This window comes from Rissa tridactyla, chromosome 4, assembly GCF_028500815.1.
Source record: "Rissa tridactyla isolate bRisTri1 chromosome 4, bRisTri1.patW.cur.20221130, whole genome shotgun sequence".
Taxonomy (NCBI): domain Eukaryota; kingdom Metazoa; phylum Chordata; class Aves; order Charadriiformes; family Laridae; genus Rissa; species Rissa tridactyla.
In genome coordinates, this window is record NC_071469.1 from 81,581,931 (window position 1) to 81,598,562 (window position 16,632).

The 16,632-nt window shown below is 39.3% G+C and overlaps 1 protein-coding gene across 9 annotated transcripts in view; it reads left to right on the forward strand.

Moving 5' to 3' along the window:
- The window catches only part of ZNF536 (zinc finger protein 536), a 349,578-nt gene that overhangs the window by 198,799 nt on the left and 134,147 nt on the right, over nucleotides 1-16,632 (forward strand). For all 9 annotated transcript variants that reach the window (XM_054201283.1, XM_054201280.1, XM_054201282.1 and 6 more), the window contains one exon: nucleotides 15,410-15,562. In XM_054201283.1, coding sequence (XP_054057258.1) covers nucleotides 15,410-15,562 — 153 coding nt within the window. The remainder of the gene's footprint in view (nucleotides 1-15,409; nucleotides 15,563-16,632) is intronic.

The window sequence follows — 16,632 nt, forward strand, 5'->3', positions numbered from 1 at the left end:
ATGTCTATTCTGCCAATAGAGCCATAGAGGAAACCATTAATGGTTGATGCTCTTTATCATATGATTTGGGTGTGATCTAGCGGGGTCAGGTTTAGAACTTCAGGAGAGATTTGGACAGGACTTGGATCATCACAGAACGTAGATTCTGAACTTTAAAATTTGTTGTTTAGAGCAGTGTCACTGAGACTGCAGATGCCCCGAAAGTTTCTGCCAGAGTTCAGTTGGATGGGAAGAAACATGACTGTCTTTAATTAGGACTGATAATTGATTTTTTTTATTTTTTATTGTATTTGGTTAATTTGCCATTCAAAAGAAAAATCTCTAAAAATAATTACGGCTTATCTGTTCTTGCAGCAAATTTGCAGCAAATTTGTTGGGTAAGAGAATTCTTTATTGAACTTCCACAAAACTTCCTTCTGCTTTTGCACAGGGGAGGGCCTGGTAGTCCAAGTTAAGAAAATCTGTTTTGAAAGAAAGCTTTGGTGCCTTTGCGTGCATTAGTGTGCAGACAGATCCACTGAAATTGCTAAAGCTGCTGGTAGGGTACAGTCTGTAGGAAGATGCGAACGGGTTGGTCCCTTGGTGGAATCCAGCACGACGGCCATCAGTTCCTGTGCTGTCAGTGTGCTTCAGCAGCGTCCCTAGTATCCCCTGCCCCGGTGGGAAACGCTGGTTTGCCATTGCTCCCTCAAATGACCATGCCAGCCAAAGTCCCAGATAATGCCAGAGGCGGTGGGTTTGCCTGTGATGTTGACAGTCAGCTACTACTAACTGATCTTATCTTGTTGGTTGTCTGCCATCAGAAGACCCTCAGATATTTAAAACATTTGATGGCTAGCAACTTCTGCACCATAGATAAAAAGCAAAGAAAGATCTGGACGCATACCATCTCCTATCTATAATTCTCCTTTGACTGTGGTCTTAGGATGCATATTTTTCAGGGAATATTTTCAATAATGCTTACTGATGTAAAGCGTTCTCAGCCAGAAGTCTTGCAAAGCATCATCAGAATAAAGGTAAACGTGTGGAGGATGTTTGGCTTCATTGATTGTAATAGCTGTGGTTAAAATGTAGATCATACTGCTGTTTTGGATCACAGTCTTAATTCCGAAAGTTGCGATTATCATAGGTGGATTATATCTGCATCTTTTCAAATAGACGACAGAATATATTTCTGTGCTGTTTTTCCCTAAAGAAAAAATTGAAAGATAAGAGGCAGGAGTTTCAAGTAACATTGCAACATTTAGTTGTCAAACTATGAATGGAAATTGCCATCATAGGGACTGTGTGTTTACTCTCATACTTCAAAAAAACTGTGGTGAAAGCGTATCCAAGAAGAAAGGAATTTCTTAAAAAAAATCAAATAATATCCTAGTAGATGAGCAGTGATTCAACATAACTAAAACAAATATTAATTGAAAAGAACCCTGGAATACAGAGAAGGGAGTGCGTTGTTGTTTGGTGAACAGTACTCACTGGAGCAGTACTGCAGGGGACGGTCTATCCAGCAGTTCTTTTCTGGAGTGCAGTTCCACTGGTCTGCAACACTCATCAACGTCCTGACTGGTATCTGAGCTGCCTTTCCTTCGTTGCATCTTCCCATCATTGTTTATTTTAAATACACGATGCTACTCTCCTGCAGTTTTATGATATAACTTGGGATGATAGAAGTATAGAGTTACTGACTTTTAAGCGGTAACAGATTTTGGTTGTCCACCCTTTATTAAAATGTTTCAGCATGTCTCAGCAAGCTCCACTGCCCAGTAGTCAACAGGATCCCTTTTTTGAAACAAATACATATGACCCTCGTGACTGGGCACATATCTGTAGTAAGGTATCCCAGAATCTGTAGCCAGAAAAGAACCAGGACTAGTGAAATTGTTGAAATTATTTTAGTTTCATTTGACCAGTTTATACTGCCGTTCACCTTTTCTCAACCCCATACATTACTCTGTTGGGTTGGCCAGTTCCACTGTAGACAGCTTTCAAATGTAATGGGTTGCAAGCCAGTTTGTTATGTACCAAATTCTGCGTGGGCTTGCCAGGCTATTGGAGTGGCTCCCACTAGTACCATCCTGAAAAGGCATGGAAACATGTGTCTCCACAAATGCAGTAGCCTGCATTCTCGGAGTTTAAATTAGCCTGTTCACTGAGATAGTACTTATTGCTAGTGTCTCAGTGTAAGCCAGTAGTCAGCCAAAATTAGAATCTTAAGACTCTCTGGCTTGCAGGGTAGGAGTTTGGGTCTGAACAATGTCTATAGTTACCCTGTTGCATTTATTCAGATTTTGTCAGATTCAGAGATTTATTCTGTACATATAATTCCTAGGCTGTTTTGTCACAACAGAGCAAGGTGTTGAAAGTTTCCTGTCTGTAGAAGTGTTTATCTGGCCTGGTTAGTGTTTTCATCCTATATATGCAGGTAACTTTACTGCTGTTCAGAATAGTGAAAATTTGATAAAAAGATGGTCTTCCTCCATATGCTGTGGAATTATTCAAGATGTACTTGTGAAACTTCTGTCTCTTCCAAATGTAACTCATGTCTGTCATCCTGTGGCATTAAGAACATACATTTTAAATAAGTATGTCCACTTTGAAAGATATGTTATTGCTGTGTCATTTTCTTTAAAGTCAGTGTTACTTCGTAAGGGTTAGGTTTCCCCTATTCTTCCCTGTAAAGATCTTCTTTCCTGCATATCTTACCTTCCTGAGATAAGATTTCCTTCTGTCAGCATTTAAAGTCGCGTGAGCATCATCAAGCCGGTAATTTCGTGTTGGTGGATTTGCGCGATGGTTACAGAGTGGTCATTGGTTCAGGAGATGCTGATCAGAAAGGGTGCCAAAGCATTGTAACGCCGTTGACAGCGATGGGAATCAAAGACTCAGCAGAGTGGAGACTAAGAGGTTGTGCTTTGTTACGAAGGCATTAAGTGCCTGCTGCTGCTTTGGGATGGCCAGGGGAACGGGCAGATCCCCAGGAACCCAAAATGAGGAGGTTTCACCACGGCATTACTTTTTCCTTGCTGTCTGCTCTAAGATGCGAGAAATTCTTTTAATCATTGTGGTGCAGAAGGCTAAATGTAAGAATTGACTCTATTTGCTTTTGCTTTTTTCCTTCTTATCCTCAGCTGCTTACTGCTAAGAATTTTGTTTCACAGAAACTGAGCCTGTGAATTCATACTTAGATAGTCCTATATGCTTTTGACTGTTTTCAAGAGGATCAGTCAGTCCCAAATGCACTCGACTGATTTCAAGTATTTATGTGCGTTTGCAATAGTATGTTACAAATTCGGTCCTGGGATGGGACTGAATTCATTGCATCGTTATCTGCAGATTTTTCCTCTCAGATGTGTCTCCTGTACCTTACCGTACACTTATTAATATATGGGACCATCATTCAGATGATGGTTTCAATATTTCCAGAATGTTTTACAGTATTTTCCAAGATGGTCGATAAAGTTCAGTCTGGCCCTCACAGGCACGGCAGAGGAGCTCATGAGAACATTTTGGCTGAATTTCTGGTGATGTTCATGAGGTAGAGGAGCAGTGGCTGCTGAGCTGGTAACAGAAGGAGAGACAGAATAATTCCAGGGCAAGGCAGCTTTCAAAATCAAGCGAGCGTCATGTGACTGGATGTGTATAATTTAACAGGAAAAGAAAAAAGTTAGAGCTTCAGCACAGCCTGTCTCTCCAGTATATGAGAAGTGAAGCAAATGAATACGGCCTTGAATACACTTTTTAATTTTTCAACACTGTATTTTGCCAACTTCAGTTCACTCTGTTGACTGTTCAGTCAGACCGTTTTTAAATTAAAAAGGAATACATGGTTGAATTATTTATTAAACAAAAGGTGCTTCCGTGCATGCAGACTACCTGGGTTTTGAATTTCTTTTACCACTGGAGTTTGAAGAAAGTGCATCGCTAATAAGTTAAGAGATGGAACAACCCTCCTTCTTCTAAAATAGCTCTTCCTCTGTCTCTGAGGCAGCTAACTTGTGGATGTCCAGTCACAGGAGAATGCCCGATCTTCATTCAAATGTCTAATTTTGACCTAAGTGTGAAGTTGTTTCCTCAGTTTGGTAGGCTCGATAGCGAAAAATGTCATTAATTTCAGGTAGAGAAAAATGCTAGCAAATAATTTAATCCAGATTATTTTATAATTTTACAGATGCTTTTGCAGGCCAAAATATGTTTTTGCTAGTGGATTAATGTGTAGGAACTGTAAACAAGTGGAAGGAGCCTTGCAAAAATTTTGTTACCATCAGTCTGTATGTCCCTCCAGGCTACCAGGTCTCCTGAGGGTGATGCTAAATACTGTGTACAACTACCTACCTTGGCTTTGCTCAGTCCCCGTTACTGCCTCTGCGTTGGTGTTCCAGATCTGTGCACAGCCAGTGTTTATTGCATTTTTTGGAGGAATGTGGTTTCCGAGCGCCTGCTTTTTTTCTTTTCTTGTCCCCTTCCCCAGAAGAAAACAACTGCTAGCTTCTGACTAGACCGTCAGGACTTCAAATCACTTTGGCTGATGGTCGCAGGGAAAGCACTGGCAGGCTGGGAAACTCAGAGGGGCCTTCTGTCAGTCTGGGAGCTGTGGTCTCCGTAGCTTGCTCAAAAATTAGTGAGCTGTTTTACCTAGTACTGAAAGGGGAATCAGCTCACTCAATCTGAGGGAACATCTGTCCGAGATGTTAATATTTCTCGTCGCTGATGTGGAACTTGATAACTATCTAGGATTATAGTGACATAGGAAGTATAATGCGCTGCAGAAGGCCGGCCATGGCAGCAAAGAGGCATCAGAGGAAGGGTGATGAGACCTGCCAGGACTCTGAAGATCTCGCGGTCACACCGATGTGCGGGAGGGTGGTTGTGAGCCTGTAGCTTTTCCTGTGGAAGGAAAGCAGTGAGCAGTAGCGAGTGGCTGGGCACACCCTGGCTTTGATAGCTACAGATGGAGACCTAAAAGATTGCAGGGCCACAGTCCAACACCAGCACATGTAAAATAAGGCTCAGGATTTAGATAACTCTGTTCCAGCATACTGACGTGCATGGCCAGAGTCCAACTCCAACACATGCAAAATTAGTTTCAGGATCATTCCAGCATACTGAAGCCTATGCCTAAATCAGTTATTGCCACAAGCTCAGCTAAATCAGAGGAGAGCATTCAAAATATTATTTTTTCTCTTTTTTTTTACCAGGATAGTTCAGATGAAAAATTTTATATTTTTGGAGTAGAATAGGGAAACCGGATTATTGATATATTGTGTCCATAGGTAGCATTTCATATTTTCGTAGCCCACAAATAGCATGCTATCGGTGTATTTTACAGCTGTTTTACACAAACGTGGATACAGGCTGACATAGTATGTACTTTTTCACATACATCATTAGTACAAAAAAATTAATGAGCCCATTCACATAATATCATGTTTAAAGACACCGTGGTCTCAGTATGCCCACAATACACTATTAAACCAATGAGGAGGAAAAAAATGCCTAAACAGTTAAAGGATCCCTTCTTTAGATTAGAAGTAATGAATTTAAGCAATATTTTTCTGTTATGTCAATTACAGGAGTTTCACTATATTTTTTTAATAGCAAAAGGGTGCTAGTAAAATAGATTCATCAGTTCAGAGTTCCTCATAAGTGTGTCTTCAAGTACAGCTCACTTTTTGTGAAATGGGGAAAGAAGTTGGAAATCATACTTATGTGGCATGTACCAAAGAAGTTAAACAAGAGAAAACTTATTTACAGAGGTGTTTGTATTAGCTCAAAGCAGTCATTTAGTTTGAGTAACTAGAAAAAGTAAGAAAATACAGATACTGGAAAAGTCTATACTATCATAGTCTGTCCAAATGTTGTAACACACACCATGACATTATTCACTTTTTGGAGACCCTGTCAGCACCTCTGTAATCAGTAATCTGTAAATGGAATGACAGTCCTTAATTCTCTCTCATTTTGTTGAGGGGGAAATTAGTAATTTAGCTACCTGTACAGTTGTTTTTAAGTGACTGATTCTATTGTTGGTTTCTTTCTTACTGGTTTCTACAAAAGATGTTCCTGTGACATTTAAAATAATTTACATTTTTCTTTATTAGAATGAACTTTTATAAATTCTGATGACCTTCTACCAGAACTTCTATGCTGAATTTGCCACCCTATGATAAGATACTAATAATAATGAAAAGGGGTTTTCTTAATCAATAGTATGCAAAAACTTCTCCAGTGTTACCTGATGACCCGAGGGCTACTTACAACATAGGCAAGTCTGTGGTTCTGACTTGAAAAAATGATTTGTTTGTTTTTTGGATTTGTTTAAGCCCAGCAACTCAGGGTAAAACTTGGCCAGTGTAGTTATTAAATATTTCCATACAACTACTCAAAAGATTTTAAAAGATATTAATGGATTTTGAAAACTACGTGGAGTGGGGTGTTAGTGTGTGCTTTTTAAAGTCTCTCAGACTCTGCATTGTTGGGCAGATGGAAAGAGCCCGGAGAAAATAGGTTCAATGCCAGTCTCTTCCACCCAGGTTCAGCATCTTTCCTACAGTTTACTGACACCGTTTCGGATTTTCTTCATAGTGTAGCCTGTACACTGCACCGTATGGTTCTGTTTGTCCCACATGTAGTTTAGGAACAAGATAGAGGTCATAATGAAGTACACCTTACCTCTTTGGTTTATAGGTATGTAGAGATGCTAACATGTGGAAGAAACAGGCTAAGTGTGGAAGCAGACAGAAGGCAATATGTTCATTCACAGAAGTCCAGTTAATGGTTATTTTAGTTGATTAGCTAGCAACTTCATTTTCTCCCTCATGAAATTGCCTCCACAGATCCTTACTTCTGGAGCTTAATCAGCAGTAGCAATCCATCCCAGGAGTAGGAGATCAGGAGTACTTAATTAAAGAGGGACTGTAAGGCAACTCTCCCAAATTGGATATCTGATCTAGCCTTGGCATCAGGAGAGCAATGCTAGGTAAAAGTGTTTATCAAGCTCCATGTAGCCACTCTGCAAATCTCAGAGATGGGAATATGATGCAGACAGCCTGTAGAAGCTGCTATAACCTGAGTAGTACGGGCTTTAAGGCCATCTGGTACCTGAACACCTGCCTACAAATAACACATACAAATCCAAAAGATGGTCCAGTTGGATAGCTTCTCTGCTTAGATTCCCCACTGGAATTTTCTCAAAAGCAGTAAACAATCTGTATGAAGTGTGGAAAGACCTTGTCTTCTCTGGTCAGTAATCAAGTGCCAATTTCAAATTGAGGTGACAGGATCAAAGCTAACACAGGTGAGTCAAGGGTTTGGGTAAGAAAACTAGCGAGACAGGCTTTCATGAGAATCACAGACCGCTGTTGGCACGAACGTTTGGTAAAAATCCAGAATATTCTAAGCTTGTTTTAAGAAAAGGAGGAGAAAACCATGGAAAGTATGTTGTATGGAAGTTTTGAGAGCTAACGTTGCTATCAGACGTATAAATGAACACCAGAGTAAATTTTGAAGAGAGCTGACAAAGAATATAGGCAAAATACCAAGGAAAGATCCATGAGTACATATTTGAACCCACCATAGCTGATCCAAAGAGTAAGTATCTGCTTTGCTTGTGAAGATATGTGTTCTGTACAGAGAAGTATAATAAGGTGTTCTGGCAGCTCAGGTCTGCGCTTCTGAAGAAAGCAAGAACAAGCAGAAGCCCATCACTGAGAGGAACTAGCATTACATTCAAGATAGCAAACAGACCCATCATTCATCATCGATAAATGACAAAATACATCCTCTTCTAAAGCATCCACTTTTCCTGTGGAAATATTATACAAGTCTAGTAGAATTTCATGAACATCATCTGGCAAACTCAGTGATTTGGGATCTGAAGTGCTTTGATCGATAGTCAAATTAGAGAAGCGGGATTTCAAAGCCGTGATTTTGGAGTAGCAGAACTGAAAAGCCAGTGAAGGAGCTGGATGGTGGAAGTGTCTTGCATGTAAGGGCTTAGGAAATATAAGATAGCAGGATTTTGAAACAGACCAGCAAAAATTGTGTTAGAGGGGATGATGTAGTGGTCCACGGTCATTTGCTGCAAGCTCAGGTCTCATTAGGTAAGTGTAGGTTCCAGGACCTAGTGGTGATGCTATAAAAATTAAGACTATTTAACCAAAGATAGGCACTCTCATGGCCATGCTTTGTCTATTTCTGATGTTTGTTGACTTCATTGAAGGACTGTGCAAAGGTCTGACTGCATAAATTGCAACTTACACCTTTTAATTACACCATTTGTGCATGTGCATGTGATTTTAGAATGGCCTCAAAAGTCATGAGCATTGGAAGAGGATGAAGAAGTTTGATATGCCTGCACGTGCATGTATTAAAAAAATATTCAGCACTTTTCCATTTCACTTTGATTAAGTTTTATCAAAACTAATATTTCAATAATATACTAAGATCCTGATTAAATTCTAAATGTGGGAGTTTCATTGAATTCAGTAGGGCCGGACAGGTATGCAGTAACGAGGTTAAAGTTTTAAGCTCACTTTCTTCCCATGCTGAGCTAAGATGATGTGTGATGGTTTGCAGGATAATAATATTTAACTGTAATCTTCCTGGGGCATGGACCGCGTTCTGTTGATTTTGTACAACTGAATTCACTGTGATACAATCAGTATCACTGATTAATAAAACAATAAATACAGAAAATGAACTATTTTGTGTTTTATTAACAATTTGCATTGCATATAGTATTTCATTTTAAATAAGTATAAAATCATACCCTTAAATGGTAAGATGTAATTGCTGATCATGTATCTCTTTGTTCCAGACACTTTTATAAAAGTGTATGTATTATGTATGATGTGACCTTCAAATGTCATGAATGCGTTGTGCAATAAACTGTCAATATTTGTGGCTATAAGGTACTAGATGACTTTTACAATAATTGGAACAGCTTTATTAAAAGCTTGGATCACTCAGCTGGTTAAAGAGAAAGACACAGGCCAATGTTCATCTGGGAGTTTCCTTCTGCCAACTGTTAAATGAAAGATATTGTAAGGTGCTTAAGATGTCTTCTTTCTTTAAAAAAAAAATAAATATAAAGTTAAAAAGGTCTCATGCAAAAAATGTTGTCTCAAAAAACATGATTTTTTTTCAATATGCTTAATTTTCAGTCCAAAGTGAGCTCTATAAGTTAATGGCAAGTAACCAACCCTCCTTTTTAAGTACTACATTTGATTTTCTGTGTCTTCTGGTCACACGATTCTTCAAACAAATCAGGCAGCTAAAATGATGTACTCAGAAACTGTGTTTGAACTTTGATTATCTTAAAAGGTTTTAAAGATTTAGAACAATTTGAAAAGTAAGACCGCTAAGAAGTCCAAAACAAAAACTCTGTAGGGAATTTGATTAAAATGAAAAAAGAGGATAAGAAACATTTTGTGATAAACAAAAGCTTAATTTTTGGTTAAGTGTCTATTGGTGTCTCTTTGTGCTGCATGTACAGCCTCTTGCATGTTTCTCAGAATGTGTACCACAGTGGGAAGCAGTAAGACACAACCGACGTTTGCAGACGTGCAGTATTGTCGTGCAAAGTGTTTTGCACCCATGAGGTGTGAAAGACACCAATCTTCAAGTGTGCCATGTGCTCCAAGCATGGGCTTGAAGTCTATGTGCTGCCCCCAAGTCATCAGCCAACCAGTTACTAAAAAATCATTTAGAATATTTTGGCTCCCTTTCTCTTGTGCTTGAAATAACGCCGAGGGAGCTCCCCTGGAGCCCCGGGTATCGGCTATGACTGCCATTTGCCCACGTCTAAATGTCTAACCTCATATAAATGGTTGCGGGCATTTTACTTCAGTTTAATTTAGATTGTATTTTAAATTTAAATCTGCCAATGCACTAATGGGTAGCAGAGGCAGGGCCGTTCGTGCCTTTTGTTTGCCTGTGTGGTTCAGAGGGCTAAGTGGGAAGGCTGATGTCAGAAGCGGTATCTTTTTATTTACCAATGGAACCTTTGGTATAATCTTTATTTCTAATAATACAAACAATGTGAATGCTGTTTTCTCACTAGTAGGCCTCCTTTCCAATTCTCTTCTAAAATAGCTCTCTGTTTAAACAAATTCTCTGCCAATCCATATTAATGCCTAACAGTTTAAGATTCCCATATATGGTCATTATAAAACCTAAATCCTTGATGAAACAATAGAGACAGCAAGTTGTTCCTGACCTAAGACATTAGTAACTCTTTCCGGAGGCCTAAAATATAACTGTAATATTTAGCAGTATTACACTTTTTCATTTTAAGCCATGAACTTCACTAGCAAAAAAGTGTAGTGACATCTGCTAATAGGATTCTAATTTCAAATTATGAGCACTGGGCCAGATTCTGTTCTCATTGACATCGACGCATACTAATTGAAGCTACTTCAGGTAGCTAGAAAAATATGCTTAATTATATCCCTAATTATATTCCTGTTTTCCACTATTTTCAGTATTATTAAAGCTTTCTCTAAGGAATAGGCAGGAAAGGTAAGCATATTTTCCCAGAAACTTTGCATATCCTATACTGCTTCCCTATACAGGTCGAGTCCAGGCATACTGGCATAAAGGTGTCAGCAGTGACAGGATTAACACACTGAACTTCTTGTTCTTGAGCTTCCTTCTTGATGTTAGATTCAGGATATCATTTTTGCTGCCACAAGATGGGCTAATCTGGGTGGTTCATAGATCATCAAAGAATAACCGTGGTCAGTACCGCTTGTTGCACCGTGTTTCATTAACTTCTAAAGAACTACAAATATTTTGAATTTCAGAAATATATGAAAATCTGGGATTATGTGCAGCTTTAAAGGCTTCTGGCCACATTTTCAAAGGGTTCTTTAATAACGCCTGAAAAACGTGATTACCTATTTTGTGAGTTGATTACCTTTTCTATGCGATTGACTGGTTTTGGCTAATTTGGCAATCCTTGTGTCGACAAATTCCAACTGACTTCATTGATAATTTAGTCTGCACGAGGACTGCAATTTAGCTCCTTCAAACATGAAAGTACCTCTTTGTGAATCCCTGTGTTGTCACATACATGCAGCAAATAACTCCTGTAAAATTTACGGGACGTGTATGTAGGTTCTCCTTTGAAAATTTGGCTGCTAGCATGACTGAAGTCAGTGCTGCTACCTATCCAACAGGTTTCTTTTTACAAAAGCAATCAGTCCTTTTCTAATCATGTTTACAGACCCATCCCTGCAGAACATGTATGGAAATTTCAGATCTTTTTCTTTTGCTCTTCATATGACTGCCTAGATAGCTTCTGCTTTGAGTACACAGATTCACTATCCACCTAAGTTTGTCTTCTTTTTTCTAGAAATATCCTCTGAAGTTGGCGTTGTGCCTCTGTAGCATCTCTATCCATGTGCTGAGGGCAGTGCCAGCCCTGGCAGCAGCTCATTTCTGGGTAGATCGTTTCTGATACCTAGTAAGATACCTGCTGTAAAAAAGGATTCGCTGGTGTGTGTCCCACTGTCTTTCAAACTGGTGCTGTTAAAAGTGCTCCTGGCTCGAAACTGTTTATTGGGATTACCTGGCTCTGCGGAAATTTCCTTTCCAGGCGCCGCGGGGGTGTGAAAGCAGCCTGCGGTACTACACGGGTCATCTCCATGCTAGGTGAGGAGTGGTGGCTTTTTGTCCCTCCTCTCCTGAGAAGCGGGCATCTGTCTGAAGACAGGCTAGTCCTTCAAATACTGATCTTATGGATTGCTTAATTTTAATTCAGTCTGTGTGGCAAATAGATTTGCTCACCTCTTGACCAAGTTGGCTCGTTAGTTAGGCGGCTAATTGCCACCTTCCGATACGGATGTTAAAGTGAACTTTCTTTCCTTGCGTTTGTCCCATGAGAACAGGCCCACAGTCGGTTATAAGTGTAGCCAAGGCGTGGTACACAAGAGATGTCCCTGTCATACCACCCCAGAAGCTGCTTCATGGCTGAATTCCTCCGAGTCCTGTGCCATGGAGCGGTATCTGCCTGCCCAGCAGGTACAGCGCACGAGGCAGCTGGAGGTCTCGCAGCTGTTGGCTTTTCCTTATACTGACACAGAGACCGGTTTCATATACAGAACTGAACGTTGCTTTTTGCACTTCTGTCCATGGCTTTTCCTGTGAATAGATGCTTTCAAAATGAAAGGAAAGCTCAGCAAAAGTAAGTTCGGAGACAAGGCTCGGAAGCCTGACATCTAGCATGTACATCTATAGGATATTTTATACCCTGTTCTGTTATTTCCTGCACTCGAATCAGGAAAGGTAGGGATGGGCAGGAAGACATTCAGGATGGAGACCTGCCTATAATGGAAGTAGATAGTAAAAAAAGCAGTCGAATCTCATGTGCATTGAGTGCACATCATGTAGACCACATAACTCAGTGAACCGCAATGGATGTAAGATAAGTAACTGCTCTCTTTCCTTCCTGGTCTTTTATCCTCGGAATTGAGCAGCCCCAAAACCATAGCTCAAATCCCGAGTAAATCATAAAGAAAATTAATTTGCTGGGGCTAATCCTAGTTCTGCAGGTCTGTAAAACATTACTACAGTTTTGCACAATTTAACAGGAGCGAGAGTTTCTACCTAGGAAGGGGATCTCAATAGCGGGAGAAAGGGGACATCAGAGGTGTAGAACACACGTTTATCGTAGAGCTGAAAATTTTTCATTCCGCACGTACACTGTTGTTGGCATAGTCCATATGCACCAGCTTGCTTCTTAACTTTTTCCTTGCTGATCTCATCTCCTTTTTCTGTGTCGCTTTTTTCCCCCATCACTTCCCATAGATTGCTTTAAGAGACTTAGTATAAAGAAAACCTTGGTAACAGAGTCAGTGAGACTTAAATGCATTTTAAAGTTAAGCACATTTTAAACTTAAGTGCCTTGACAAATAGGTGCGATTTGCCAAAAGAGGGCCCTAGTAAGAACTTGGGGTAGCATTTGATGGGGAGAGTCGGCAGCCTTGAACATATCTTTTCATTGTTTGAAATAAAAGGACTTAGATGTAAAGCTGCTCATTCAGGTAGCCATGGCCTCCAGCGCTTCGGTGGGCTTTGTAGGCAGAGGAATTCAAAAGAAAACCCCTCAGCCCAGCTTTAAAGTCTTAGGAATGCTTTCACTGTGGGAAGAAAAATTCTTCAAGGTAAGGCCCCTGTTGGAGCAAAGCCTTTGGAGCTATCTACTGTATGTCTACTTAAATCTAAAAGAAAACTCTTCAGACCACCCACATCTTTCTTTGCTTCATTGTTGTTTTCAGTTTGCTTTTTCAGAGGGATTAGTGCTAGAGTAAACTCAGTCGTCTCGCTGCCTTGAAAAAATTCAATTTTGTGTAAAGTGAAAATTAGACTCTTAAATCTGCAAAGCGAGCTGTTTATCTTACAAATTTATTCTTTTTTATTGGGCCACACATATTCTAGATAGAAAGATAAAAGGCAAATGGATAACAGGCCATCATTTAGAGTGACATATAGCAAAACATAACTAGTAGACTTATTCGGTAAATTCCTCCTGAGTGGCTTGTTAGCTTTATCTATATATTTATCTATAATGCTCATATAGTATTTATTGAAAACCAAAATAAAATCCCGCAGTTTATCATCATGCATTCTGTATTTTGCACTTCAGAAAAATCTTTTTGCACGCAGGAATTCATTTTTTCCTGAAGCAGCTTAAGACATGATTATATACAACTTTGGAGGAGAAAAAAGGGGAAAATCTAAACTCTTTAGGGAGACTGGAATTATAGACTAGAACCTATATATGTTTTCCTGGACTGTAAAGACAAAATAAACTCCTGCAGTGTGTTACTTCACGTACTTGTGAATAATTCAAAATGACAGTTACTAGCTTTCTAACTTAAATATTGTGCTTTAACTCTGCAGTCTAAGAACAATCAGAAAACGTTAAACAAGAATGTGATGTGAAAACTCGTTTTGCCTTTTGAATACTAGCAATAGCTTGATTACATACATGACTAAAATAAGCATTTATATATATATATGTATTTTTATCACTCTATCATCCCCTTCTTTCAGTTTTAAGTGAAATAGTTTAGAGGGACCATTTTATAATAAATAATGAAATGCCTGTTAGTGTTACCTTTTCCAGAAATGTGGTATTCGGGTCTCTGCTACTGTGTGAATAGTTTTTATTAGAGACAAATGTTTAAGTCTTTCTTATGTCCCATCACTTCCATTTAAAAGGCAATGCTGTGTAAACTGCACTATGTTTCCTGACAGCCTTAGTTACATATGAAATGGGGAAAGACAGAACATTTTTAGTCAGTAGTTTATGGTTGAAATAATCAAGACTCTGCGTGCAGATTTTAACTGTGTGCTCCCCAGCTCAATGTAACCCCGAGAGCCCAGCTTTTGCGTAGGGGTGTGATGGTGTGTCCATGTGTATTGCACCTCTGCGCTCTGCCAGTAGCGTCAGTCTGGTTCAGAATTTCGACATTTGCCATGGTACTTTTTTGTGAAATTGTGAGTTGATACATATACGTGATATTGCATGACCCGCTAAGTACACGATGATGGATGAGTCTTGTGTGGTTTGAATAATGACTTTTTAAAAATGCCCTACATTTTTGCAATTTTTATGTCAGTCTTTCGTAAGTTATTTTGTTCATAGCCTGCTTGGATAATAGCAGCTCATTCAAGATGGCTCAGAATGTCTGTTTCTTTATATCAGGAGAGCGAAGAGATGTCCTGGAGTCTCACTTACTGTATTACGATGCGAAGAGTAAGTGTAGCTGTGAACACTGAAGGAGAAAATCAGGAGCTGCGGGTGAGAGGGAGAAGGAATTCCCCCTCACCTGACCGATTTTTTCATCTCCTTTCCCATGATATTAGGTCGCTCACTGGTTCCTGTGTTGTGACGCCAATGCTGAAATGTTGCAGAAGTTGTCGATTAGCTTTGTGTGTGGACATCACCATTCCTGTTGGATCCCCCTGTCACTGCGATTCGGTTGTTATGGGAGGCTTTAATATACCGATGCAAACTTTTTCCCTCTAAAAGCATACAGATTTTCACAATACTTATAAATTAAATAGATTCAACAAAACAACAATCTAAAACTTTTGGGGGAAAAATTAATAGGAACTAAGCAAAAGAAGAAATCAAACCAGCTGCTGACACAGCTGTTTCTTTTCTTGTATAATTCAGTTCAATATAAAGGTACCATATGCTGCTTAAAATGATGATTGGAAAGATGAAATAATTTAAGACAATAACAAGAAAATACATGAATTGTCAGCATTCTGTCAGATTTAAAGAATGAAATAGACAGGTGTAGTATTGACATGTTTAACTTTGTGTTGTGTTAGCAGTTTTAGTGAGAACAACTTCTGACATGTGCTGAAGTGATGTGAGAACATTTCTGTGTTGCAGACATTGGAGAAGAAGCTGGGAGATCTGTAGGAGTCCAGCAGCCAGCTTTACTGAGAGACAGGAGCCTTGGTTCTGCCATGAAAGACTGCCCATATTGTGGAAAAACTTTCAGAACGTCCCATCACTTAAAGGTCCACTTGAGAATACATACAGGTGAGAGGAACAAGTGAGCGGAGCACTGTCGACACATGCCATGTGGGGGGGGTAACATAATATGTGGCTAGGAGCCTTAATTCCCAGTGTAGATTTGGACTCATTAGATGGAGAAAGTCTTTTGAGAAAGATATATGACAGTCTTAAATAAAAGCACAAGGAATGTGTTGTTGGATAAAGACCACTTTAATAGAATCATCTTTTCCCAGTTGAGGTTATTTCTGTCTCCTTCCCTGCTTCATCACTGTTTCCTTCAATTACCCTTGTCCTTCAATAGGCATAAGCCTATTGGTTTCAGACTTAGTTATACTAACTGCTTCAAAGGCCTTCCTTTAGCATCTGCTTAGGGATTCTGTATGTTTTTCTCAGTTACTATTTTTGTTCCGTTTAGCACGCTCATTTTTAACCTCTCACTGTTCATATGAATGCATCAGCTTCAGGCATCTGCGTTTTTTTTTTTTTCACCAGAACTCACACGACTTACTACTTGTAAGTAGTAAAACCTCCCATGTTTTGCACCGTGGTAAAATTTACCGTGTTTTATTTTAGTAACAATCACAGCATTTCTACCTTACAGAGACTTACTGGCTTCTCACTTTATTTTGTATGTCCCTCATTGGGTGGACTGCTCTCCATACTAGTAAACTATAACCACTCCATTTGAATTAGAATACTTTGCTTTAAAGTACGTATGTGCATGCTACGGTTCATGTAGAGACACAGTATATGTTTAAGAAGACTTGCTCTATCCAGGATTAAATTCTGACATACAATGCTGATATCCTCAGGTCCTGTTGACATTACTAGAAATTCTCTACCTGGCCGATACGACAATGTTTTCTTCCAAGTCTTAGGTATCATAGTAGGCTTTGGGAGAATGTGCAAAACTGGAGATTTAAGATACTTCTCTTTGTAAACAGACATAGTGTGCACTGTAATTGTGGAGTCATTTTCTTTTTAAACTATTTAAAAAGATTTCATAATCTTACTGCCGCTTTTCTAATAGAAAAGTAAAATAAATTGCATGAAGAAATACTTCCCAGTTGTACCTCCTACTTGGGAAAACTTCA